This window comes from Copidosoma floridanum, unplaced genomic scaffold (genome assembly GCF_036245765.1).
Source record: "Copidosoma floridanum isolate Cflo_tuat_1 unplaced genomic scaffold, Cflo_Japanese_pri ptg000029l, whole genome shotgun sequence".
Lineage (NCBI taxonomy): Eukaryota > Metazoa > Arthropoda > Insecta > Hymenoptera > Encyrtidae > Copidosoma > Copidosoma floridanum.
In genome coordinates, this window is record NW_028321906.1 from 7,555,806 (window position 1) to 7,583,362 (window position 27,557).

The 27,557-nt window shown below is 39.5% G+C and overlaps 1 protein-coding gene across 2 annotated transcripts in view; it reads right to left on the reverse strand.

Annotated features, from left to right (window-relative positions):
• Positions 1–802: 802 nt before the first annotated feature.
• Positions 803–27,557, reverse strand: part of otp (orthopedia homeobox) — a 28,854-nt gene continuing 2,099 nt past the window's right edge. The window contains exons 2-8 of one of the 2 annotated variants that reach the window (XM_089595974.1): positions 23,993–24,145; positions 23,103–23,281; positions 8,577–8,757; positions 7,553–7,732; positions 1,775–1,840; positions 1,112–1,174; positions 803–1,072 (exon numbers count right to left, since the gene is read on the reverse strand). In XM_089595974.1, the coding sequence (XP_089452100.1) occupies positions 807–1,072; positions 1,112–1,174; positions 1,775–1,840; positions 7,553–7,732; positions 8,577–8,757; positions 23,103–23,281; positions 23,993–24,145 (1,088 nt within the window). In that variant the 3' untranslated portion in view covers positions 803–806. Of the gene's footprint in view, positions 1,175–1,774; positions 1,841–7,552; positions 7,733–8,576; positions 8,758–23,102; positions 23,282–23,992; positions 24,146–27,557 lie in introns of both variants that reach the window. The other variant, XM_089595973.1, reaches the window with a different exon arrangement.

Below are 27,557 nucleotides of genomic sequence, written 5' to 3' on the forward strand. Positions count from 1 at the left end.
GATATCCCTCCGAGTCAGCAATATCTTGACGATGATAGTTTTTTTTAAATATTCTTTTACAGGAATCTTACACCTTAAACTATATCATTATTACATCTTTTTAAACAAGGGTTACTTGTACCCATTTGTTTAAAATTACAAAAATTTCTAACAAAATGCACATTTACAAAGTTCCCATTGGGGTATCGTCAATATACAATCAATCACTACATGAACGATCAACAGTAAAACGCAATGAAAATTTTAATTAAAAGTTTTTCATTATTACTACTGTTCCAATGGTGTAAAATATATTATTGGATGGTGATTTCACGTATTTTCAATTATATCTTTACAAATGAGAAAATCATTTTATGAATATTATGCATATGAAGAGTATGAAAATCCTCAATGTTAAAATATTCGATTATGTATATTTAACTTTCCAATAAAATCATGTAGCTCTGAATTTCACGTAACTGAGGACTGTTGACCCCAGCAGGAAAAGAAAAAAAGGGGAAAAAAATATTTTCTCTATCAAAGCAACATCCTTTTTAAGAAAAATAACTTCGTATGTACAAATTGAAACGAACCACTAGGAAACGCAGAAATAAAAAGCAACAATGAACGGGATAATGACATAACAGAGCTCAACAAAGTCATCCGTATATATATATATATATAGCTTATCACGAAGACAAGAAAAAAAGGGTCGCTATCATCGTTATAGTACAAAACACATCCTCCCCCATGATGATTGCACTTCTTGTCTATCATTTTACTTTGTTTCATTTTACTTTTTTTAAACATTTGTAAAAAAATCCTTTTTAATACACCGAACTGTACTCGATGTCATGCGAATACTGAGGCGGTGGCCCGGGTGGTAGTCCCGTCGGCTGCGGACTGTACTGTTGTTGCTGGGTGGCGTCGGAGGCTCTGCGCCTCAGAGCAGCAATGCTGTGGGCCCCTCGCCAGTCCGTCTCGCTGTCGCAGGAGTTGGCGCCGTTGTTCGTACCCGTGGCACTTGCACCACCGTTCCCAGCACCTCCGCCAGTGCTGTTGGGCGAACTCTGGCCTCCACAGCTCAACGAAGCTGAACTGAGACCGCCACCACCGCTGCTCTGGACGGAGCCACCACCGACTGAGGAACTACCGCTCGGTGGCGAGCCTCGCGAGGCTGACATGTGTACGCCACCTGAAAGTTGACAAAAATGGGATTGGGTTACTGCTTGTTTCTGTGATGATCGTTGTGTGGACAAGAAAGCATTTGCTCAAAACAAAATCCAGCAAAAAAAATTTATTAAAAACCCTTATGGTGAACATAAAAAATTAAGTTTTATACATTTTTTTTCAATTGTTTGAGATTTACCCGAGAAAAAATGATATTACAAACATTAATTTTGCATGATATTAATTTATCAGTGCAGTTCAGTGGTTATTCAATTTCAATTATGTACTCTCAATAATTTTTTTTTTCTTACTCTTTTTAATAACCGCAAATCATTATCTCTCATTATTAGATGATATTTTGAAAGTGCCATTAAAACTTTATTGATTGTTTATGCTTCTCTGTACGATATTGCAATAGAAAAAACAATTTCAAAAGAGCAGTAATCAAACAATCGATAAAATTTGTCATTTATATTCAAATTGGGCCGACATTATTGACGCGTTTATTAGAAAGTGACCAATAAATGATGGAAATAATAAAAATTTCTTTTGGCATCAAAAAAAAATCACGAGTAAACTATGAAAGATATATATGGGTGAAAAGTAGGGAGTGCAAAGCGTCTACCTTTTGTAACTAAGCTAGGTCCATTGTATCCGTTTCCTTGGCTGAACCCCCATCCTCTCTCCGATGCTGCAATTTGACAGAGAGGTCCATCTTTTGTAAAGTTCTTAGGTCACCGATTGTCTGAAATTAATTTTACAAGAACGTATATTTGCTTTGTGTGCACAAACTGTATTGATAGTTACACTCGTAGCTATAATCACCGTTTATGGGATTTTCATTCGAAATATTTTTAAAAGAAAAATCCCGTTGCACGAATGGAATCAGATTTGGAAGTTATGGTGAAAATAGTAGGTAACTATGAGTATTGTAATTTTTATTGTGTACGTTCTTGTAAATTTAATTTCTGGTTTTGAATATTTTCATTAAAAACGAATAAAGTCGATATTTGTAATTTTAAACTGAGAACAAAAATTTATCATGCACATTACTGTCTACAACAAAGTTTCATAAAATAATAAGGCTATTTTCCTCCCCTTATTTAAAAGTTAAATTTTTCTTCTAATCACATATTTACTGAAATCTCTTCATCGTAACCTTACATAAAAATTGTTATCAAAAAACTAGAAAAAAAAAAAAATTAAATTAACTAGGATCACTCGATGCACATTTATATCTTATTGAAATAATATGCGACTTCAATGATTTTATAAATAATGTTTTAAATTTATTCCACTAATTTTTAATCGGTTAAAAAAATATTTAACTACCTTGAGTGAAGATATAACCAACGACTCAATTGTTTTTGGCTAAAATAATTTTTAAGGTAATTTTAAATTTTTTGATATTTTTTATTATTTCTCCTGTAGAATTATCTTCAATTATTTTTTGGCCTAAAAAAAAAAAATTAGCAGATCGCTCTAACTCTACTCAATACAGATTAAATATTGTTTAAAATAAATTAGAAAATTATTTTTAAATCTTTAATAATCCCTCGTTATTTCTTCAATGGGAAATGAAAATACATATGGCAGTATATGCTATCATTTAATTTGTATTCAAGTTTTATGATTAGAATTTTTACTTTAAGATACACCGAAGATGTTTCAGTGCTAATATGACTGAAAAATAAAATGTAGGAAATAAGTAACGGTTAGCCTCATGTGTACCCTTGAGACCTCACGAAGGAAAAAAAAAAAAAAAAAAAAGTAGATATTTCTCACATGAAACAATTCACTCGGTAAACAACGAAAACCCTTCCGAAAAAAATCACGACAGATAACATCCAATAAAAAAGAAGAACCCTTCCGCCGTTTAATCACCTCACGCATTTTTTTCCTACCGTGCCCTCCCATTTCGTATATACAACCTTGGCAAATACACTTATAAAGCGTTCTACGAAACTCACGTAAAAGAAAAAGACGAAGATGGAGGTGAAAATGCCGGGTGCATTTACTAATGCACGGTAGTATATGTGCTCAGAGCATCGAGGAGCGTAGCCTACCTACATGTGAGCTACCGACGCTCGTAAAGAGAGTAACCGCGGCGGGCAGGGATTCTTTTCCATTCCTGAGCTGCAAGCTAGCAAGCACCCGATATGATGAGGGAACGACCAACTCGTCGTCGGTGGTCTTTGCACCTACGTGCGACGGCAATGTCGTATCTGCTATGGTGCTTTTCTTGGTCCTCTTTACGACTTTTCCATTTGAGATATTGAGACGTGATAAGTTTCGATTGGACGTGTATTCTGTCTGTTACTGAAGTTCAAGGAGGTACCGCAAAGTTTCTGTCGGCTGGAAGAGGTCTAATACCATTCGAGTGGAACAAAGGAGAAAGATGCAAATTTAATAGTTTTCCGTACTACTGTATGCTAAACCTGTGTTGAACAATATAATGCACGGTGTGTGCATTCAAAGAAAAAAAAAAATTATCTTTTTTTATTGAGAAATTCTATGAGATTTTTTCGACACTTTTCTGAGGTAGCCTTTTTCCACTGCCTCTTAAAAAATCCAAACAATTACGACACCACAAAAACTGATTTTAACACCCAGCACCTCGAATTCACCAAGTGCTCCAAAATCACCTTGTCCGTTTTTTTTTGTTGTTTTTGCCAGCAAACTTGCCGTAGAGGCACATTAAGAAGAGCAAACGTCGTTGTCGGGAAGGATTAGTCGTTCCGTACCGCGCGTACACGTAAGCGTACGAGTTAATTGACACCTCGTAGACCAGAGGAGAGAGATAGAGGGGCCGCGGCTTGAGAGCGCGTTACGCCGGGGTGTTAATCATTATTGAAAAGTGAAAAATAAGCCCTGCTCTAAAAGCTGTTTGTGCACTGCGTTACTGCCGAAGCTGACGTACCTAGTTTCGATCTTCATCTCTCTCTCTCTCTCTCTCTCTCTTTTTTTTTTCCGTCGAGCTCGTATTTTTGCAAACAGCCCTGCCACTTATTTCTGTCAGCAGGCCATTATGTCTCCTTTAGCACTTAGGTAAGAGTTAATTTACTCTCGTTGAGGTGAATGGCTCATTAATTAAAAAGTCAGTGGGTACACAAAAGAACAACATCAAAGGATCGGTAAACGCGATATAAAAGATGCTCCAATGCTGTTGTGTATTTTTCTTGCCTCGAGCTTGCATTCTGCCCTTCTTCGCCTTCTCCCTCGCAAAACGAAACTCGAGCGATAATACGTGATAATTGAAGACGCAGGTGTCGGACGTGAGATCCACGTGTACGCACAAGAGAGGCGAGATACGAGTGCTATACGCTTATGACACATGTACTCTACTTGCCACGTAATTTCTCCGCGGCAAGCAACGGAAAGAAACCCCGCTCGGGTGTCCTTGCACTTTTTCTAGTGGAGCTTTTCACGAGCAACGGTGCTTGAATGAGATCAACCGAACTGGTGTTTTCAATGAGTTTTAATATGTATGGACACGTGTTTCCGACTGACGTTATAAATCATACCGATGATTTGTTGGAATTTATAATGTACACGATGGCTGACTTGATTCATTTATCTTTTAATCCTTTTTCTCTGATTGCTCCATGTTGTGGGAATAGGTGATAGCATGCATTAAATAAAGTTCATGAATATTTACGTGACACCAGATTTGGGAATGATATACAACTTGTATCGCAAGATCAAAACCAAATTTATGTAAAGCAGTACCAAAATAAATGTAAAACTGCAAACACGTGGGACATGTTTGTTAAAATTGTTTAGTCAGCGTTAATTCAAGTATTGTAGTGTCTGTTGACGAGTTATGAAATAACAATCAAAAAAATTAATAGTTTCAACTCAAAGATTGAGTATTAATTTCCATTCAATCAATAGAAAAAATTTTATTTGCAGTTGTCTTTCACGGTAAAATTTTGTTTACAGACAAATGTATCTCTAACTATCAATGTAAATCAAGACTCTAGTACATTGATTAAATTGTACACAGTTGAATACTTTGTGTAATTTACTGAATTACACTTCAAATAATATTAATAAGTACACAAATAATAGTTAACATGAGGCTGAAATACGCAAAATTTGTGTATCTTGAACAAGACATTTGTGTCAAATGCAACTTACGCAAACTGTGTGTATCCTGTTCAATTTTAAACAGAAAAATTCTTTTTTTGACTTTTGTAACTCGTTATTCAAAAATTTTTTTTATTTCAAATTACATGAGCGATCATTTATAGCTATGCATTCACCTTGTATTGTATTTTATTTTACTCTACAGTTTGATTTATTAAATTAACCAATTTGCTCAGAAAAACACTATAATATTTATGGAATCTACAATTGTGTCCATATTTTTATTTTTGCACATTTATTACATAATTACACAGCTCTTTTAAAAATTACTTATTATTACATTAGATTAATCTAATATAATTATATCTAAAAATTTGCATTAGAACAAATTTTCACTTTAAACTATATTCTCTAAAACAGTATAGTCCGCAAAATTATTACGTTATTTTTATTAATATTCAAAATTGCAAATAAATGTTTGAATTAATATTATTCGTCTTTGGCTTGAAAATTTCTGATAAAAATCTTTAAAGTATACAATTATTTTGTTTCACCGTTAATTTATTTTATAATAATTTTATTGCGTTGAATGATTTTTGTTTTAGATAAAAAGAAAAAAAAAAATATTACTCATCGCATTTCCAATACTTCTCTCATCCCAACTACACAAAAACCGGTTGAAATTTTCATTTAATCATACTCGCGCACAAAAATCCTAGCCTTCAAACAGTGAGATACTTCGAATGAGGACCGCATAAAAATGAGCATGTGTAAGTACACATAAAGTACGCCTGTATATGTATACTGTATAACCATCACGCACACGCGAGCGTATAGCTTCTCGTTGAACGAGCGAAGACAGGTTGCATCTCGCGAGGTTTCAAGTGTACACACATTATCCTTCTCGCTGGTAAACATCCAACAGGCGAACTATAACGTATATGGGTATATATACGGGTGAGTTATCTGTCCACAGGAGAGAAAGAGAAGACTTGAGATATCGCACCTAGGTGCGACGAGCCGAGCAGAGAGAAGAAGAATCACGAGCAAACAGCCGAGGCTGCTCGCTGCCTCTTTCTCGCTTTATTGTCTTCTGTCTCGGATTCTCTCTTTTTCCTCCGTTTCTTTTTCTTTCTTTCATACCTTCCTCCTTGTTTTTTCTTTTCCGAAAAGTTGTTCTTTTCGACAGCTTCACATGTGCGAACTTACACTCGCGAATTCTCTCGCACTTTTCGCGCGATGCTTGTTTTTTCATTATTTTTTTTTTTTTCAAAGAAAAAAAAAAAAACAATTCTTTTGGATGAGCGTTTTCTTTGTGATGACAATGTGTTTTAGGACTAGTGATGTGAGTTCATGCCTTCCTTTTATATCAATAGGATGTTATCGAGATGTCCATGAGGTTATCGATGCACGTTGAATGATAAATAATTCTTGCAACAGACGGCCACTGAAATGAGCTTTAATGTGACCCGATTTTTTTATTTTATCGATTCTAGTCTTTTCTTTTTTTTCTGCCTTTTCCCTGTATTCTCTCAAACGTCAGTTTCTTAATGAAAATATGAATGATCTCAAATAGTGTCAAAATCAATTTTTAGTTTTCTTCAATTTCATCACGTGGAGCAATAAAACTTTTTTACGAGCGAGAAAACATCTTTCTCTTCGAGAAACAAATAAGAAATTCTTTAGGTAAAATAGTTGAAGAAATTCGGGAGAATGTGTCCTTTTCCGTGGTTAAAAAATTCTGTTAGAAATTAAGTTGATGCTTTATCACTTTTCAGTAAACGGCTGGCTTACATATTTTAAGCTCGAAGCTGCTATTTTTAAGCTACGATTTCAGTTGCATTACCTAATATTTTATACGACCTGATTTTTCATACTGGTTCAAGCTTAATACTATTCCAGAGTATAGAGTTATGGGAATTTTTATTTTAAAAAATTTTTTCCAACAAATGTAAGTATTCATGTCTTTGTGTATGCAAAAATACTTTTTCAACAAAAAATGTTTACCTAATTAAAATTAAAGACTTACAGAATACGACTTGGCTGTTGCAAAAACATTTTCTTGTATTAAACCGAATTTGTTGTTTAAGTTTCAATACACCTTGAATCCCAAAAAACACACTATATAGCCTAGCAAACAGACATAAATCCTCAAGTACAAGCCGAGGTACAGAAGCATTCAATTCACCTTTTGTTCAGTAACACAATGCTCCACTAAAACTTGTCGAATGAATAACAAAAGTATGAAAAAAAAAAAAAAAAAAAAAATATGACCTCACCCACCACTCCTTTTGTATATCAGAGTGCAACTTACCAAGAGTGTTCAATCCATAGCTGGCCTGATAGACCGTCTGCGAGGGACTGCTGATGAGCTGGCCACTGTTTCCTAGCCCGAGACTCGTGCCCAAGCTCCCCGAGCTCTGTTGGCCCAGCTGGCCTAGACTCTGGCCGAAACCGCCCATACTCATGCCACCTTGGCTCAATTGGCCCAGACCTGAGGTTTGTTATTTCAATTTGTTATTCATCAAAATAATTTTCGACGCTATGAGAAATTATTCGAACCAACGCATGCATCAATGGAGCTTGCATGGAACTCGGAGTAGTTTATTTTAAAATAATACTGGTATAAAAATTAAAAATTTTATTTTTGGTAAAATTCAGGTCGATTCGCAATACAAATGGAATAAAATTATTTTTCAGGCATAGAAACAAAGTATCAATCGAAAAAAACAAAGTTTTCCTCTCCGACAGAACGGATTATCGAAAAATCTGTCGATGCTCCCTCATAAAGAGGAAATAAAGTATCACGAGCGTGATTTTTCTCGGTGAAACCAACGATACTGCGGACGGTGGACATCAGGGGAGGAAAAACCACACCCGCCGATAATTACTTTCCACTCACGAGCTCTTTTGATAAAAATACCCGAATCGATACCTTACGCCGGATATCAATAACGAGAAGGAAAAAAGCAGCCACGGCTTGCATAAGTGAGCGATTTTTAAGTGCATCCAATTCCGTCGTATAAACTGAAAACTTTATTTGTGAAAAGAAAAAAAAAAAAAAAAACAAGAAGAATACAAAATTTAGCGTAAAAAGAAATTACATCTCACAAAGGTATCCCTGTATCACCAGCCCCGCATTGTCGATACGGAATACGTGTACAAGGCACGCAAGACTACAAGGGGCTAAAAGCCTTTTTAAAATATTAAAAGGACGATGCGAGGCGTGGTAATAGAGCTAGGTGTGTATAAATACATACTCCGAGCTTCGATATTGTGTGAAGGTGGAGAGAGAGAGAGAGAGAGAGAGAAGGATAGCGGTGGTGGTGCACACGAACCTGGAGCCATTCCCCATCGATCGGTGGGCGCGTGAAACATCCCGGCGGCGCCACAGAGCTCGGAGCTCATGGCGCCGAAGGGCGGAAGCCCGTGGGACGGCAGCAGGGAGCCCGGCGATCTGAACACGTTGGTTGACTTCTTGCGCTTCTTCCACTTTGCTCGGCGATTTTGAAACCACACCTAATTGTTTGTTGAAAAAAAAAAAAAAAAAAACAAAACAAAGAAATGAATTCATTATGTTGTGCTTGAATAATTGTTACGGCATTAAAATCATTACAAGCGTTTATCACTTTGATGAAGTTTTAAATGTACCCTTGGCTAGATCTGGTTTGATAGACCATATAACTATTGTAATCGAACAAAGGGGAGGTCACACGTAAAGACATATTTTCCATCGTACAGCTCGTGAAAAAAATGTTCAAATTACCTTAAAACCCCAAGCTAAAAACAATACTTATTAACGAAGCAGTAACAAAAAAAAATCAACGGAACCCAAAGCTAATATCTTTTCCGATTTGCTCTTAAAAAACGTAAAGCAAACGTCCCACTCCCTCTACTACGTCCAATTTCTTAATGCACGCAAAAAAAAATCCGCGCAGTGTAATCGTAAGTTGGCGTGAAAACACCAACATCAGCAACAACGGAATCAGAGCCAAGTAAGAGCCCCCAAAAGTAATGCTCCGAACTCGCACAATACAATAAGGTAGTGTAAACCCTCCATCCAAGGGGTAGCAACAATATCTTGGGTGGGGTAGGGAAGACAAGCACTATGTCGTCTCGCCTCGGCAGGAGCAGCTATTAGCTGACGTTATGAGCTGTTGATTCTGACCACGTACCGTGGTGGTACCCATCCCCCGGCCGAAAAGCAGATGATACAGCAGTAGCAGCACCACCCTCTCTGTATATACATACATATTATAAGCTCGGTTGGTTCCTGGCGACTTGATTTATTGATATCGCATGCAAAGCCCGCTCGCCGGCTCGCTTCCCTTCGTTTCCCTGTTGCTCTCTGTTACCACCACCACTACCACTATTATTATTGCTCCTACGGCTGCACGTACACTACCACACCGTACTCCGGGATGCGAATATGCGAGAGCTGCGTATGTATGTATATGTATACATGGTATATTGTACACCTAGCGCAGAAAGCGAGTGGGCCTGGGATACGAAAGCTGTCTCGCTCGAGCTTTCGCGAGTTCTCCTCGTAGTTGGTGTGTGTATATATTATACTGTTGCACAGCAGAGAGAGAGAGAGAGAGAGAGAGAAGCTACGCGCCCTCATAAATTAGTACTTAAGCATTAACGCGCGCGCGCACGCACGCTCGTGATCTCCATTGCGAGCGAGATGCACGGAGTTGGTGGAAGCAGAGGACCCATACGCTCTCTCCCTCTGTTCTCCGGTACTCGCTCCGCTTACGTTCAAAGGGGCTCTGTGTGTTATTCCAGCATTGTCGTACCTATACGGCTGTGCTCGAGGATACGGGCAAACCAACAAGTACACCTGCACAACGTCTACATCATCCGTGCACTTATATAATAATACTATATATACACCTGCAGTCGCGAATAATGAGCACTTGTGTGTGCATACACATATGGCATACACATGCGTATGGCAAATGTACATTGCAAGCTCCACATAATTTACACACGTACACATACAGGACACAAGGGCAGAGTCTGTGTATATGTAGATATGCACGGGGAGACGCGTGCTAACGTGTTGTAGGATTATACGAATCTAATTGGATGTATGGGATTTACGCTCCCACCCTCTGGCTCACTGTCTTTGTTAGAATTTCGGGGCGCACGGCACCTTCCTCCTGTACACGATTCGATACTTTTTCTTTGGATGCTCGGATTGAAGTCAACGAGGCGCTTCTCGCTACGTGCGCTGAGCCGTGGTGTTTGTCAATCGAGGGGAGGAGCCGTGGAAGTGACGAGAAGATTCACGACTCGCCTCCGATGGAATTTTCAATTTTGCCTTTCTGGCACTGTCCCCGTAACGAGGTTTAACACTATGAAAACGCAAAGCGTTGCTTGTAATGTTAATCTTCATACTTGACTTTTACAATACATCGAGCTCACTTTGGTGGCTTATAATCCATAGCTATGCAGCCACATATATAATAATGCTGAGCTAACGTAGTTGGAAAAGAAGAACTGATACGAGTTAAAATCAAATACTTATTGGTAACGATTCAAGCTGATCGGTGCAGGAAATAATCGTCAACAGAATTTACAATCTCGTTTGGAATTTTAAACGTGGCAAAATGCAAGGAAAAGCTTTTTATTGCGACCTGAACATAAAGATATTATCAAAAAATCCAACCGATCCACAATCCATTGTAATAAAATACTGAAGACTTTTGTAGACCCGAGGCAGCGGCGATCGCGGGCAATCATTTCCTGACCGTGAAAATCTGCTTCCGGAAAGTAAAGACCGACTCGAGCACGATATCAGACATCGAAAGGCAAAAGGGTGTGTCTTTTCTTGCACTCCGTCCATTACCTGGGCACATACAGCGTGACTCTTCTGATGTAGCCCCTGTAGTGCTAACGCATTCACATGGAGCGATATTCGCTTACTCCGCGGGGATACACATGAAACGTTGGACTATGTCGATTGAAACTATAGTTTTGTGGGTGTGGCTGTACAGCCAAGTATGTTGACTGCGGCATCGGTTCTGCACCAGCTGAAAGCTCGACTGATGAATCGATCGGCCAAACGGTGAAAAAGGGCTATTGAAACCGAGGTGTTGACGGTAACATTAGTTTGTGAACGACGAGTAATTTTATTTACTATTCACACAAAATCACGCACGAATATCGTGTGAACGGCCCCGTAGGTGTACACCAATGTGTACACACGTAAGCGTTTAAGCTCGAGGGCAAAACACACCTTCCGATGAGTAAGGAGCCATCGGCAGCATGTCCTACCCCTTGCCGATATAAATATACCAACATCGGCAGACGCTGTCTAATGCACGCGCCAGCCAAGCTTGACGGGGCTCTGCTCGAATGCGAGGCTCCCGGTGCGCTTGATCAATTAGGAACATCGGCGCTTCCGACACTTTGGGCGTGTGTGTATTTCGTCGATCGGCCTGCGTGATACGGACAGAGAAGTGCGTCCGTGCGAGCGTTTATTTTGAGCCGATGCGGATGGATCGATAAAAACCAGATGCTTTGTTTTCGGGAGTTATTGGGGTCAGCTATTTTTTTTCTCCGGTGAATCATTCAAAACGTTGGAGGACTTTAAAACCATTGTTGTCCACAAGAGTTATCCGTTGATCGAAGAAAAATAAAAAGTTTTTTTTCTCTACTAGAAAAATATTCAATTGATCACCATTTGATCCATATCGAGTGAGAACTGTCGTTTGAAAAAGGATTCGCAATGATATACTCGGACGATTAGGTTCTTTCTACTAGGTACTTTGTGCATAAGAACCGGTTTTTAATCCCAATCCTGCAAAAAAAAAGTCTTTTAAACTACAGTCCAGTGTACAGGAGTAAATAAAAAAGAAAAGAAAAAAAAAATGGCACGAAGCAAAGAGCGGAGCAGACAAGGTGGCCCTGGAAGTTATCTTTGTTATTTATTTCGCGTCGAGGCTGAGCGATCGCGAGTTGCAGGTCCAAGCTCTCGTTTCCACAAGCCGGGGGAAAGAAAAGTCATCGAGCCCTACCCCCGTAAAAAGCACCAGCAGGCAACCAAACTTTTTCAGACAGCGCCCGGTCCAACGGGAGCTGTGGAGGGAAAAAAAAAGTATTCTCCTTTCTTTCCCGCCTTCGATTTATAAATCGAGCCCGGGGCTCCGACTAAGCGACTAGCCGCGTCAGACGCCTCCGGGATATATCGAGCTGGATTTCGGAGGTCTCTCGTTGAGGGATGGTCCAAAGTTGGCTTGGATTCGCGATGGACTTTTGCGAGACCTTAGGTTTGTATTTTTGCAGCACTGCCAAGGGATAAACGGAGGATTCAGTCAGACAAGTTTCGATCGCGTCCCAAGCCTATCGCATATATACGTTTCCACTCGTTGACTCCTTTATTGTCCCTTGTTGCATCATTTCACTCTACAAACACTCGACAATTTTCAGAGCCCTGATCAACTTTCTGTAAAACACTTTTATGGTGAGTAAAACGTTTGGACAAAAACAATCTACCATCTCAAGTCTCGTTAAATCCCTGGGGGATCTCATCAAGGGCAGCAACGCCAGCAAGTGTAAAATAAGAGATGATAAAAAAAAAAAAAAAAAAAAAAAAAAAAAAACCAATAAGTTTATAGATGAAAAAAGTAGAAAAGTATGGCCAAGTGGAGAGAAGAGACGGGAAAAAAGAGAAGGAGAGATGACTCGGTGACCTCGAGCGCCAGGACAACAACAGCAGAGAAGGCCGAAAGAAGGATACTATATGTATGTATACACGGAGCATTAGAGTGACATAATGAAAATAAATACTGTATAAACTTGCGGTGGCGTATACACCATGTGTGTATACATGTATAGAGGGATGTATAGGATATACAGGATAGGAGAAGCCGAGCAGAGCGCAATAGCTCCCTGATTGATGATCACGGACCCGTACGTGTATACGTACGTGGATGTGTACATACACGTATACAAGCTTTTCCCGAGTCCCCCGGTGGTTGGGGGTAGCCCCGAAAAAGACGCATTACCCCGTGCGCGTGCCACAAAGACCCTTTGCTCGTGTTTTTTTTTTTTTTTTTTTTTTTTTTTAACTTTCCTCTCGGACCACCTACCGTCCGGCTTATGTGCGTACTCCGCGCCCGGAATCTCGCGCGCAGCTGTTTGCTCGGAGGGTCGCTCGGCTGGCTTTTTGATTTGCTGACGATCATCGCCTTTGATTTGGCTCGTTAATTTTCTAATTCCATACAGGATTACAGTGGCTCCAGTGTGTTTGGTGCATCGCACAATGAATCTGATTTTTGTTGTGTCTAATGAATGTAGGACTGGTTAGCTTATCAATCGCGATGATCGGGCACAAAGTTACGCGCTCGTGTCTTTGGTGCCATTTTTTCACACGAGACATCAAAGATGAGCAAAAGAACTTCATGGTCGTAGCATTAATAATCGAGCTCGAGCAGATCCATGAAAATGCAAACTACAGGGACCTATACCGTTGTTATTGTTATTGTCATTGCGGTCATTGCGCACACGTGGGTATGGACGAGAGCTCGTTCTGTGCCTTTGCATGAAAATCGGTTCCACGCGTTTGCGTAGAAATTAAAGGCTCGATTTTATCGCTGCGCCGATAAAACTCGCACGGCCTGTACTATATACGTGCCGCGGCACTACCGGTATTATAACCGGGCGAAAACGGCCGACAGTCTCGTAAAGTTGATCCGCACGTGTACACTTTATTATTATTTCACGGCCGCGACGACGCGCAATATAAGCCGGTGAGGTGGCTTAGCCGAGGTACGTCGTCGTCGAATTAGCCAAAACTGCCGCCACTGGATTTTCTCGTAGTGGCATTTTGTCGCGCGTATGTGTGTCGTGTGCACGAGCTTTCTCGCGTTTTGGACTTATATATACGTATACGCGATGTTTAGCTGCTGTAAAACCGGACAGTTTGACGAAGCCTTCCGCGGAGTCGTACGTACGAGCATTTGTTACGGCCTTTTTCATTAAAGTTATAGACGGTTAAGGAGCTTTTGATTGCCCATAGCGGTGCGCTATAAAGATAAGTTCTCCAAAGCCACACTACGTGGGTGGGTGCTTTTTTAAACCTTATAATTGTGATTTTTTTACTACAGTTTTTATCCGAATTTCGTTTCATTGCTTGTATTTGTGAGACGTGTAGGGGTCACTAATACATCCAATTAGGTATTTAATTATGTTAACTTTATAGTTGTAACAGGAGCTCCTAAGTTAATTTGCCATTTTAGATAATTTCGTGAAAATACCAAATCTGGTGGCTTGTGTTTAATAAATTATTAGGGGTTGGCAAATGATAACATGTTTAAACAAGAAAAGCGGAAACAAGTGACGGAAATATTTCGGGTTGAATTTAAAGAAATTGCTGACAGCTTAAATTCTTGTTCACTGCTATTTTTTAAAATTGCTGTTATCTGTGAATGTAACTTATATTAGAATTTTTTTTATAAAATTCATTCTCGTACTAGATATGTTTGGAGATTGTTTCTTCTAAACATGAATTTTTTAAAAAATCTACCAGTAAAAAAAAATGATGAATAATTCTGTAAAAGACACGTGCTGTCAAGAATATTGGATAAAATTTTTTATCAATTTATTTAATCCAATCGATTTAAGTAACACAAATTGAAAAGGAAAACACGTTTTTAATTAGCAGCTTTCTAAAAATTTTTTGGTAAAAACGGCCGTTCATAATTATTAAAAAAAAAAAAAAAATCTAACCATCGAATTTGAGAAAAATAACGCGGTACAAAAAGACCCACTAATGGCGTTAAGTAAAATTATGGAGCTAATTATACCAAACAGCAAATCGGACAAAAACCAGAAAACCGTGTATAAAATCCCACACACGTGTCCAGAGAACAAAATTAAATGGTCTGCATTAAGAGCAAGAAAGATAGTGCGGACGAAAAGTGTGAACGTGTACGTGTGCCCAAAAGAGAAAGAGAGAGAGAGAGAGAGAGAAAAAGAAGAATCGTAATAAAGTGGGCGTTAGATGATGACGCGCTCCCCTGGGGCGGGAGCCCCGCACGAGGCAGCAAACACAGTTTATCCATCGCTCGGCTCGCGCCTCCCCTGCACCCTGCATCGCACACACACACACACACACATTCTGTGTCCACGTTTAACCATCTTCTTTCCCCTCTCGTTCGGCATCAACGCGATTTCTCATTCTCAGCGGCTACGGGCGCTATATTATGCGCTTCCTTCGCTTACCAGAGCCACCCCTTATACGTATATATATATATATATATATATATATATATCCCGATAATACACGACGACAAGCTTGCCTAAGAGCTAATATTACGGCCTATGCATATTTATGCCGCATTAAAAAACAACCGACCCCTCCCTTGCAAACACGCACTCACCCCGTGGTCCTACACTTGTGTGTTTGTGTTTGCACAGGCACGTGGTTGGATTTGGGTCATTGCAAACTTAATTGGAAAGACAGAGATCTCGTTCATTTATCGCTACAACGACGAGGAGCAAAAATACGTTCTCATTGAATCATGCAATAGCGAGGCTGTAAACGTGGTATTGTATTACTTTGTCGAAACGGTACTTCATCGAGTCATCACTGACACGTTTACGCGGTTGTCGTCAATTCGCTTTACCATCTCCCATCGGTTGAAACATAACTCGATACGCTCGCGGGTCCATAAAATCTTAATACGTTTTTGAATTGTATACATACCGGGCACGTTGACGAATCAGTAACAAGATTTAATTTGTAACAATTCGATACCATGAGAAATTTGATTAAAAATTTATGTGAGTCATCAAAGATGCCCCAAAAAAGGATCATTTACAGTTGTTTGATCACCGAATGATTATCAATTATCAACGATGCCGTAACATTTGCTGGGAAGAAAAAAAAAAAAGAAATCGTCGATCAAAATAAAAATACACGGACAAATCCATCATGTGAAGTTGGACGGGAAAAAGCTCTTTGCTGCGCATCGTCGGTCAAACACCTCTGCACGTCTCTCGTCTCGGACGTACCCACACTTTAGCTCGTTTGACGTCAATTACCCTAAAAAGAGGAAAAAGTGAAATAGAGAGAGAGAGAGAGAGAGAGAGAGAGAGAGAGAGAGGTACATATGACGATAATATCCACCTGATGTTGTGTATAAAAGCATCGAGTGTATATATATATATATATATATATCCTACACGTGCCAGGAGTACAGACACAGAACAGAGACAGTGACTTGATGCGAAATTCCTGTTCTCTCTGGCCTCGCGATGCACTGCCGGCCATTTCTCAAAAGGGCGAAAACAATGCGATCAGCTCCCCTTTCTCTCTCGACTTGCCTTACGTTCCCCCGAGAGGCCGCACCACCGAATGACACCACCGTAGAGTCCCTCGAGACTCGCACATGTGCTGCAAGCGAGATTCACTTTTGGGACGAAGATGCGTCGGGAGACCGTACACGTTGACGGGGAGAAAAACAGCCAAAGCTCTACCACTCGATGGATACGACTGCGTTCTGGGAGTTTAATGAGGGAGCAATAATGCCGTATAAGCCAATGGCTTTACGCCGAAGCTGGTGTCTATATTATATGTACCTATACGTATACGCAATACAAAGCTTGTTCGAGAATAGTAGAGCAGAAGTTGCGAGGAGCGGGAGAGTTAATGTTGTTTTTGTGTTGTAGGTTTTGGTACTGTTTAGGGGGGCGCCAAAGCAAGCAGAGGCGAATTAAATGTACCATCAGGTTTGTTAATATTAGCTAGATGTTTTACCTATTTATTTTGTTTTTTTTTTAACTTATTTTGAGCTTTTTTTCAGGGGCTAATTTAACACAACGTCCCAAGGAATTTTCAATTTCATGGAATATTCCATTTGGATTATTAATATTCGTCCAAGCCTTTGGTAGATAGTAAAATTTAGTTATTTTATGATATACATTATTCTTATTCTCGCTTTCAACGAACAGGAAATTTTCTTTTTGAAAATCAGTCCGGGTCACAGCAGTAGCATTTTTTTTTTTTTTTTTTCATCAAGTGCCGTTTACATTCCTTTGTTTATTTATTTATTTTACATCACAGGACTGAATATTATTGAAACTGTAATAATGTTAAAAATGAAATGGAATTTTCAGAGCTTTACCCTTAAAATCTAATCGAATAAAATTGTTTTCAACTGCAATGAAAAAACGTTCGACTGCGGACCCAATAATAATCCCTACGCTGGTGTGTAGCGGAATGATTCCATAGCAGCTCGTAACCCTTGCGATTAAGCCCACCCCAAGAGCCCATCCAATTACAGCCAAGCGAAGGTACAGCTGGCGAATTCCAAAAATCGTTCGATAAAGATCAAACGGGGCGAGAAACAACTTGCCTGCCCCTCGCGACGTAACCGCGCCATGAAGAGCCTCCCAAGACCATCACCGCGTACTCTGGACGACTTTGGGAACTGTAGCGATATGATCACGTGGAAAAAGGGACAAAGGAAGAAGAAAGCCCGTGCGGAAACGAGCGCAGTTACAACCCAGTTCCCCCACGCCGCGACACAGTTAACTTAAATGCCAGTTAGCGGCTCCCGATAACTACCCGGTGCTTGGCCGGTGTGGTCTCATCCCTTTCTCTTCTGCGGGGTGTGCGACTCCCTCCCTCCCTCCCTTCCTCACCTCGACGCGGATGATTGCAGTTTTAATCGACTCTTCATTTACGATTAAATTCAAATCGTCTGTCCGTCTATCCGTTTTTCTTTTTCTCCCTCCTCCCCTTGACGCTACAATAAGCGGGACGTCAAACTGCGAGGGGGTATTAAAAGGTGCGTTGATTCGGGGTGGAAATCAGAGAGGATGGATTGTGCAGGTATATTCAAGTAGCGTCGATCATTTTGAAGAGAAACAAAAGAGAGATGATTGACTTTATTGACAAAGTAGGTACGTGGAGAGTCGTTATTAACGGCAATAACAAGAGTTTTTTTTAACAACAGATTTTTTTATTTTATACTTTATTCATGGTGTGGTCGATCAAGTTTTCCGTAGATATTAATTTGATGTTTGGCCTTGAGGTGTTAAGTATTCTAGTGACAGTATAAACAATAACAAAGATTCAGTGTAAGATTTAAAAAAGTATTTTTTATCCAATTTTTAAAGATTTTTGTCCGAATACTAATTTTTATTTTATTTTTTTTTTTATTAATGGAAGAGAACAGTTTTTCGGTATCGAAAAAGTTCGTAAAAAATGTCCGCAATCCTCGCAAGCTATTGAAAAGCACACGTAATTAAAACGAGCGAGGCGTCAATGCGCGTTTTAAATATAAATGAAGTGGCTCGATGCGACCGCGCCTCTGCAAGAAAGAGAAGCTTTTAACTCGAACGTGACAATGCGTTGACAACAAAAAAAAAAGCTCGACGATTGGCGTGATTGAGCTTTTATTCGGGAGCAATGGGGAGAAAAGCAGCACCTGCCAATTAATTTTGCCAATAAAAATTACGCGCACGCGCCGTGTCTCCCTCTCTATTTCTTTTCACCCTTTTTTTTCTATCTCGCGCTCGAGTCTGTCAACTGTTGGACCGTTGAAGTGGATTTGATGTGCATTTGATTTTGTTTTTGAATTTCTGGTTTTTTTTCAAATTTTTCATTGATATATTTTACCAATGAAAGAGCTTAATGCCACGCGTAATTGGAAAAGGAAATCCAGCCACTCTACATGTTGTAAGTCATTTTTTTGTACAAATTACTTTATTTTTTGAACATTTAATGACCCGAGCCCGTGTTGATATAGCTGATGCTAAAAAAAAAATCTGTATTTTTAAAACACACACCACCTAATTAATCTACCGGGACTGTTAAATTACGAAAAAATTTGCGAAAAGACATCATCATTTATATTTAATGCAGTAAACCACCCAAGCCTCGATAAATATTTATTTCGATTGGTTGGTATCCAACTCTAAATTACAGACATTATTAAATGAGATCAAGTTATAAATAACCCCATCGACTTCTCGGAGTCAATGCATCCACTAATTAATTACATTTACTCGGCTTACCACGCCAAGAGTCTGCTCCGCAATTCATCAATAAAGAATTTTTGTAATCATTGTGAACCATACGATGACAAACGTTAAAATAACTTGAGGTGTTGAACTTTGTTTCTCAATTGCAATAAACTATCGATTTTTTACATATATTTGAAAGCCCTTATTTTTTCTTCCAGATATTTGTAGTTTGCCTTTTAATCAAACCTGAAAGTAATATTATGCACCCATACATACGTGGAGACATTAATCGTATCAAAGGCTAATTTATGAATCCATTGGTACGTAATTCAGATCCAATAAAAATACTGGTACTGCGGTCGATAAATTTATTACACCGATTCATTGCACGGTCAGAAATACATTTTTCCACAGTAGTGAATAAAAACTAGTGATTATTAATCAATGCCCTGAAATTTTGCCATAAACCTGAGTTTGAATAACGTTAGAGTTAAAAAAGTTAAACGCGATAATTAAAATACCAAGGAAACAATTTCATTTGATTTTCGAGAATGTCAATATCACACAACCAAAGCAAGTGTGTCGATGAGAGTAAAATGAACACGTCAAACGGAATCTGATTGATTTTCTACTGAAAAAAAAAAAAAAAAAAAAAATATATTCATTTAAATCCATGCTCGCAGAGCTCACCGGAAATTTAAATAAAGGCAAAAGCACGTGGAGAAAGCAAGTCTCTTCAGAATCGTCAGCTGGAATTTCAATTTGCCGAAAATTCTTGGTGCTCAAGCGCGCACACACGCCCAGAGCTGGGAGGAAAAAAAGCAATTCAGCCGGCCCGGCCGTCTAGGCTCTCGGGGTACAGCCGCATAGCCCCGGTATCCCAAGAATTTACACAAAAGCACATAAAAAGCCCATAACCGAGCTTGAGCATATAGTAGCGCTGAGAGTTCCCCTCTGTGTATGGAAGACACTCGCTCCCGAGCCGCAGCCAGCCCGTAGTTTCCAGTATACGCCTCTCCCACCTCGGAAAGAAGAACAAACAAAAAAAAATAAAAATAAAAATAAAAAATGAAGAAAAAAGGTACAAACTCAGAAACGCACGAGCGCTCTGTACCTCCAGCGCCGCCATGGCCTGCGGAATCCAGTTCGCTCGATATAGAGTCGCACGGCGATTGGTTGGAGCCCGAGGTGGGGGCGAGTCTACCGGTTGCCCCGGGCAACTCTCCCGCGTAACCTCCCCCTCTTTCTCGCGGTATCGCGGGAAGTAGCGCACGCGCGTGCCAACCGATACTCCACACGGAGCTTGGCTGTGTCCTTTTCTTTCTTTTCGGGGATCGTTTTGGTCCCCCTCTGTAAAGGTCCTCTAGGTCGGACGCGATTTTTCGAGCTTTTTGTCGCAAGCTCGGATGAGGTTTCTGCGTGGGTGAAATTTTCGCTATCCGAATCGGCTGAATGCTCGTTGCTCCCTCTTTTTTTTTTTTTTTTCATGGTTTGAACAACGCGCGTGTATACTTTGGTCTTTTGAAAAGAAGCTCCATAAGTTTAACGCTGTTTAACGTACTCATTCGACCCAATCGGCATTCCAACTCGATAATTAAGCACAGATTAATTCTAATTTTCGTTCTTTGCGCTCAAATGCTCGTAATGGTGGTAATGACGGGGATAAATAGAGATTATCAAGTATAATTTGGTGGCTAATGTGTTTACAATTGCGCGATTCTTCGGGCGTATGAGTACACCATAGCCGCTGTATAAACCAGTTGGTTAGTACCCGTTTGTTCTTCGGAGGGGTTTTATGGATTGTAATTAATTTGACGAAATTTTGAAAAACCATCTCTTGCAATAACGCATCATCAAAAAAATCTCATTAAATTTCAAGCTTCATTAAAAGCTGTCAGTTACGAAAAACGTTTTATTTCCCTTACCCTGGAATGAAGTATACTTGCAAAACATTCAAAAAAAATCCACGCATACTATAGTACAGGACTAAAATTATTATTAAAAAAAAAAAAAAGTCCTGCCTCCCTTTCGCCACTACAACTCTACCCTCCATCTCTGTTCCTCCATCTGAATTCCAAAAGCCCATTTCAATTAGACCGACGCCCCCTCGGCGTCTCTCTGCGCCCTCCACTTCCCCCGAGCTTGCGAGTCTCGGCTGCTTTCCTCTGCCAGCAGATCGTCGTCGAGGCACATTCTCCTCTCCCCTTTCGAACTTTCGGCTCCACGCCCTCGAGTGGAAGATTATTCGAATCTCCTCGGGAGATGCCCACACGCGACTCACGCTCTCTTCTTCTGACACATGTGTGTGTGTCAAAGGCGAAATGCCGGGAAATATTTTGCCAGAGACGCGCGCGAGCGAGATGTGGGTATATTGCAAATGGATGAGATGTGGATGACGATTCGAGTACAGTGTACGGTATACCGGATTTATGAGATATCGAAAGATACAAAAGTTCTGTACTTTTATTTTTAATTATAAAAATACAAAATGAATCCGTATTTAAATCAAAACTGAATTAAAAATCAATGCACTTTAAGACGTGTAATGAGTTTTCGGGAGGATAAAGAGGATGAAAAATGACATTTACGTAACCGATAAACGATCATAGTGACTTGATAATCAAATGATGAGTCGATTCGTAAAAATAAGTGCCAAGCTAACTTGTTAATAACAACGTATTTACAATAAACGATAAATCTAGTCCTCCGTAGATTTCGTTATCTAATAGCTCCTATTACTTTATAGCCTCCCACGATTTTGCTCTTTCATATTTCGGCTTCACAGCCTCAAGAAAGCTGCTTGATATGCAGCTGACGTGTGGCTTGACTGACGCTTTGAGTTGCGAATAAAATTTTCACGAAATTCCATTAGCCCCAGGTTTCCTCTGCAAGCACATACCAATAGCCTCCTTTTCACGAAGAATCTCTAAAATTCATGCTTCTCATCGAGGTTACATTGCTCCGATTTTTAATTCCAAAGCTTCATTTTCACGTCACAAAACTCCCCCCAAACCAACAAGGATCCCAGCCCTCGCAAGCTCCGTACACCCTCGATCTTTGACCTTCCAAAAGTCCAGGAACTCCGGCCTACCGCGAAAACACCAGGGACGCTAATAACGCACACCCAAGAAGACACCGTCAGCCGGCACGAATTAATTCAACGGCTTCATCAACGTCCCCACGTACCGGAACGGAAACCAGCAGAGACACGCAACCAAAGACGGACCCTCACCCAGACATACGGCACGCGTATACGGCCTTTTGCGGTTCTGACGGTCTCTCCGAAGGAGTACGCGCGAAGGACAGAGAGAGAGAGAGAGAGTGAGGAAGAAGGGGGATAAAGGACGAGGATGCCAATGGAAATTCGCGCCCAGGCCCGCAGGCTTAGGCCAAGTTTCACTTTAATCCGGAAAGCCGAGGTAGGCCGTGGTAATTGATACGGGAACGCGAAACTTTGAGAGACTCGCTCTCTGCTACTTTGGTACTGTTGCTACTGATGATGATGCTGGTGTAGCACCTGATGCGTACTACTAATGTGCCTTGCATATCTTTGTCACGGTCGCGAAATCACTCAGACGCTCGGTGACAAAGACGTGTGGGAATGGTGCCGTGTGGCTTTTTAAAAAAAGTCCATCCGTGTATACACTGCGGAGACAGAACTTTGGGATTTTTTTCTATGTGGTTGCAATCGTGACAACAGCCGCTGTATCGATAATTTGATTGATCATCAATCATTTTTTTTTTTATTTTTTTTTTTATTTTTAGTAAACATGTCTTTCCTCGCACATTCATCAAGTGATTGGGCTTTAATATATTATTGGGCATAATGTGAATTCGCCATGGATGAATAAAAACAGAGTGAACGTGATGGTCACACAAACCTGGACTCTGCTCTCGGTGAGTCCGATCCTCATGGCGATCTCTTCCCTGAGGAAAATGTCCGGGTAGTGGGTCTTGGTGAAACACCTCTCGAGCTCGTTCAGCTGGGCCGGTGTAAATCTCGTCCTGTGTCGCTTTTGTTTTGCCGGCTTGTCGTCGATCACCGTGCAGGCGTTTCCACCTTCGAGCGTGAAAAATGGGAGCTTAGTAACTCGGCACGCCGAGTTTTATTTACGTAAAGGTTGTTATTCGACCGATGAAGATTGCATTTTCCCTTTCCCCCTTTTTTTCCATATACGTGATCGTTGGAATCAAACTTTTTTTTACCGTCCCCGCTTAGGATGGCTGAGTTGTGAGGTAGTTGCGTTAATCATTTTTTGAAAATTTATTTATAAATAATAATCGGCTGGAACATGGATACTATATTTGGTAACAGATTAATTAACAGCAGTCACTTTTTGTGAACTTCAACCGTAAAATTTGCCAATGCAATTGATGTTTGTACCAAGAAGAGAGAAAATCGTTATTGGAAAAATTATAAACTGGTCTGGATGTGTGTAAACTGTATAATATGAATTCATGTGTTCCATAATAAAGACATGCTGAAACAATTGAGTATAACACTCATTTTGATTACATGAATTTTAAATATAAAAAGATACTTTTTAAATAGTTACATAGAAAAGATAACACAGTGTTAGTTTGATATACTTATTGAATATTTTGATATTATAATGTATGATGTAAGAGCTCAGTTGTCCTTATACTAGAACATGGTATTTTTCCCCATTTTAATCTCAATCCTCATCGGAGCGAATTGATAATTGAAAAAAACAACCACTACCTTTGATAAGTATTAATAGTAAAAGTATGTAAAAAAGGGAGAAATTACAGTTGAACAAACCTGTGCCGGGCATCGTCATGATTAATTCCTGGGGCAGGGTGAGGCCTCCACCGGCTGAGAGGCCACCGCCGAGATTCACTCCCAAGACGCCGTCCAATTTATCGTGTCGCTTCAGATCCTGCGCGTGAAGGTCCTTTGTTCCTGCGTCAGTAAAAATTTACGAGCTTTCCAACTTTCCTCCCTTTTGTCCACACTCGCTTTCCTTCTCCCCCAACTTGCACTTTTTAGTCCTCATCATCGTACTTTTTTTCTTTTTTTTTTTTTTGTACAGGTACTATGTCATTATTATATCACTCGCAGTTCTTTGAATACCATAATTTGCCCTCTTCTCCTACCCCAATAGTTCGAAGATCACCATTTGTTCACTGAGACGCACCTGAGTACTCGAAGAAAGGAGAAAAAAAAACTTTAGCTCTCACTCACATTTTGGACTCTCTCTGCTAGAAAATTATCAACTCAACTCTCTTTAAGCCTTTCCTCGCGGTCTCAAGATCTCCGATGGTTCCCAAAACCCAAACGTCTGCCACGTCCTCTCGGGATCACGTACGAAAAAACCACGCGGGCCCCGAACGCACGTCAGAATGGCCCGCGTCCCGCGGACAACTCCACGCCAGGGTTCATGACCTTCACTGACGCACGCACTCTTTGGGAGGGGAAAAAAAAAGGAAAAAAAGGATCGAAGAGAAAAACCAAGGCACGGCAAAACACAGCCGAGCAGAGAAAAGGAACGCGCGCGCGGCTTCTCTCGGCCGACTGGGCTTTAGGCTGGGCTCGCGCGTGTTTCTACCGTCGCCCATCGGCGGACGCATCACCTCATGGACGACAGCGTTGAAATTTAATACACCAGGTTGGAGCAGAAAGCATAGTGGTCACTGGGCAAAAGGCAGTCGAACGGACGAGGAGATCGGCTCCGTGCGCGTGTGTGCGTGGCTTACTTAACACCGAGGTGCGAGAATCGTCACCGGCTTCTCGCTCCGCCGCGGGCTTCTAAGCGAGCAAACATCACCGACTCCCGTGTGCTCCTCCCTCCCTCCCTCTTTCTCCGCGTGTACGTGGTTATATGCTCGTATCGATGTGAACCTATGTGTACGCGTGCATATGTAATGCGCGGGTGGGCGAGGCTTTAAGGGTTGAGGTGAAAAAAAAAACAAAAAAAAATAATAATAAATAGGGACCGTAGAGATAGGAAATGTTTGAGTCCCGACATATTATCTACTTTCAGTTCACTTCATGCCGCGTGGTGATCGAGTTTTTTTTTTATTTAAGCCATGTCTGCGTACATAGTGGTTAGTTTTATTGCAATTGAAGTTTTTGTCTACTACGTAGATCTCCGATGCTTAATAATGCGTAAAATGGATGCAGTTTGTAAATAGGTACAGTTTCAATCGAACAAGTATCGTTTGACACGTTGAAGATTATAATGAAAAAGCAAAAGCTGAAACGATTGAGCAATCATGTTCCAAGAGATATTCACCCCAGTCTTACGACAAAATGGCCATAAGCAACACTAAGCAATGATAATCAATGTATACCGGTTATAGGGAAGATCATGGATATATAATAAGATGTGATTTACTTGTCATAAATAATGATAAGCAATTATGAGAAATGAATTGATTTATAATAATGATAAATACAATGTTCGTTAATTGGAGAGAGCAATAATAAAAAAGGAAGCTTGGGAGGTATAATTGTCAATGAAGTTAATGCAAATCTTGCTTGGCAAGTTATGATAAATGGTTATAATCTTACGATAAACAATAAGTGAGCTAATCATAGTAGTAAGAAATTATAAACAACAGTAAACTCTCGGAAGTTGATAATAATCAAACTTTTGATAAAAAGTGTCGTGTAATATAAACTCTTCATGAAATATAAGATAAACCGTGATAAATAATGGTAAGCTATGATGGCTTGTAATAAACAATGTCAAGCAAGACTGTGATAATTCAAATGGTGAGTACCTATTGAGTACCTATAAGTAACCGATGATGAAAATTTTTGATGATTATAACGTGTAAATCAGTGTTAAGCAAGTTGAGAAACAATAAATGATGATGAACTCAAGATAAGCCATAATAAGTATGTTTGTGATTGTCAGAGATAAATAATGATAAGGGGTGTCGAACTTTTGGTAAAACAGCATGTTAAACAGAGATAAATGGTGATATGTTCTAGTGATGGACGTTGTCAAGTAAGCTTAGGATAAATAAAAAAATTAAAAATTAAAAATATTGAGAAGCTATGAAAAATTTGCGGTAAAAAAATTACTATGAATGACAAGCAGTGAGAAATGATGATGTTCTTGAATTAAGTTATGGGTACTTAGCAAGCTTGTGATTAACAGTAGTACATAGAGACGATTGATGAAAAAAAGAGTACTTGTGAGAAATGATGAAAAAAATGATAACTTTGTGATAAACTCTTGAGAAGAACGATATTCTCGTAATGAGCAATTATAGGTCGTTGTAAGCAATGATATTTTCACGTTTAATAATGACAAGAAAATTTATGATTAGCAGGAATGAGTGGCTATGATCAGTTTGATGAAAAACAATAATAAGAGATTTACGATGTACAGTGATGACAAGTAATAAATGACTTTGATTTTGTGATAAGTAATGATTAACTTTTATTAAACAGTGATACGCATTGATAAACGATGATAAGTTTGAGATGAACGATAAATAGTAAATAATTATTGATAAGCAGCAGTAAGTAACAATAACTGTTAGTTTTCTTCTATGACAGATTGTCTACTTGAGAAATTCCTAGTCAGTAAACTGTGTATGTTTAAGTAATCAAACCCAGTATATTAAGTCATCATCAAAAATAATAATAATTTTACTTTATTTATTCGAAAAGGAAAACATCCATCTCGAGAATCTAGATCGTACTTACATCATTAAACTACATACATAGTGTACATAATGTTGCATATTACAAAGAACTTGTGTAACAAAGAATTATTCAAACAAAAGGAACTATAGAAAAGCACAGCTTGCACATAATATTTCATGTCATATTGATTTTTCTGTTGAAATTAATTTAAAGGTAATATTTTTTGTAAAGTGCTGTAAGTATCAATATTGGTATGTCAAACGTAGATTCAACCAATGAAACATAAACAGTCAGTTCATATAATTTATTGTAAATTTATGGACTTAATAAGTGTTCAATACAAAATATCAACGCGTCACTGAAAAATTCAATGTCACTACAAATAAAGCAATCAATACAATTTTAATGTTGATTATCGAAATTATTACGATAAATAAGACTTAGTGGGCAACTATAATTGAATTTCTTATCACAGATCCACCCAAACAAAACAACGGAACATCAACTTTCGTTCCAAGAGCCACTTAATATACAGCACGTGCTCACACAGGCTTCAACAGTCGCGCCTCTCGTAATTCAATTACTGCTGTTCATTCATTCCCGGCATCAAAACCTGCTAAACTACTGGAATAAAAAAAAAAGAGGCACGACTACTCACTCTCTCTCTCATCTTACTCTCCCCAAGAGTCTCGTCGACGCGTCATCATCTCGG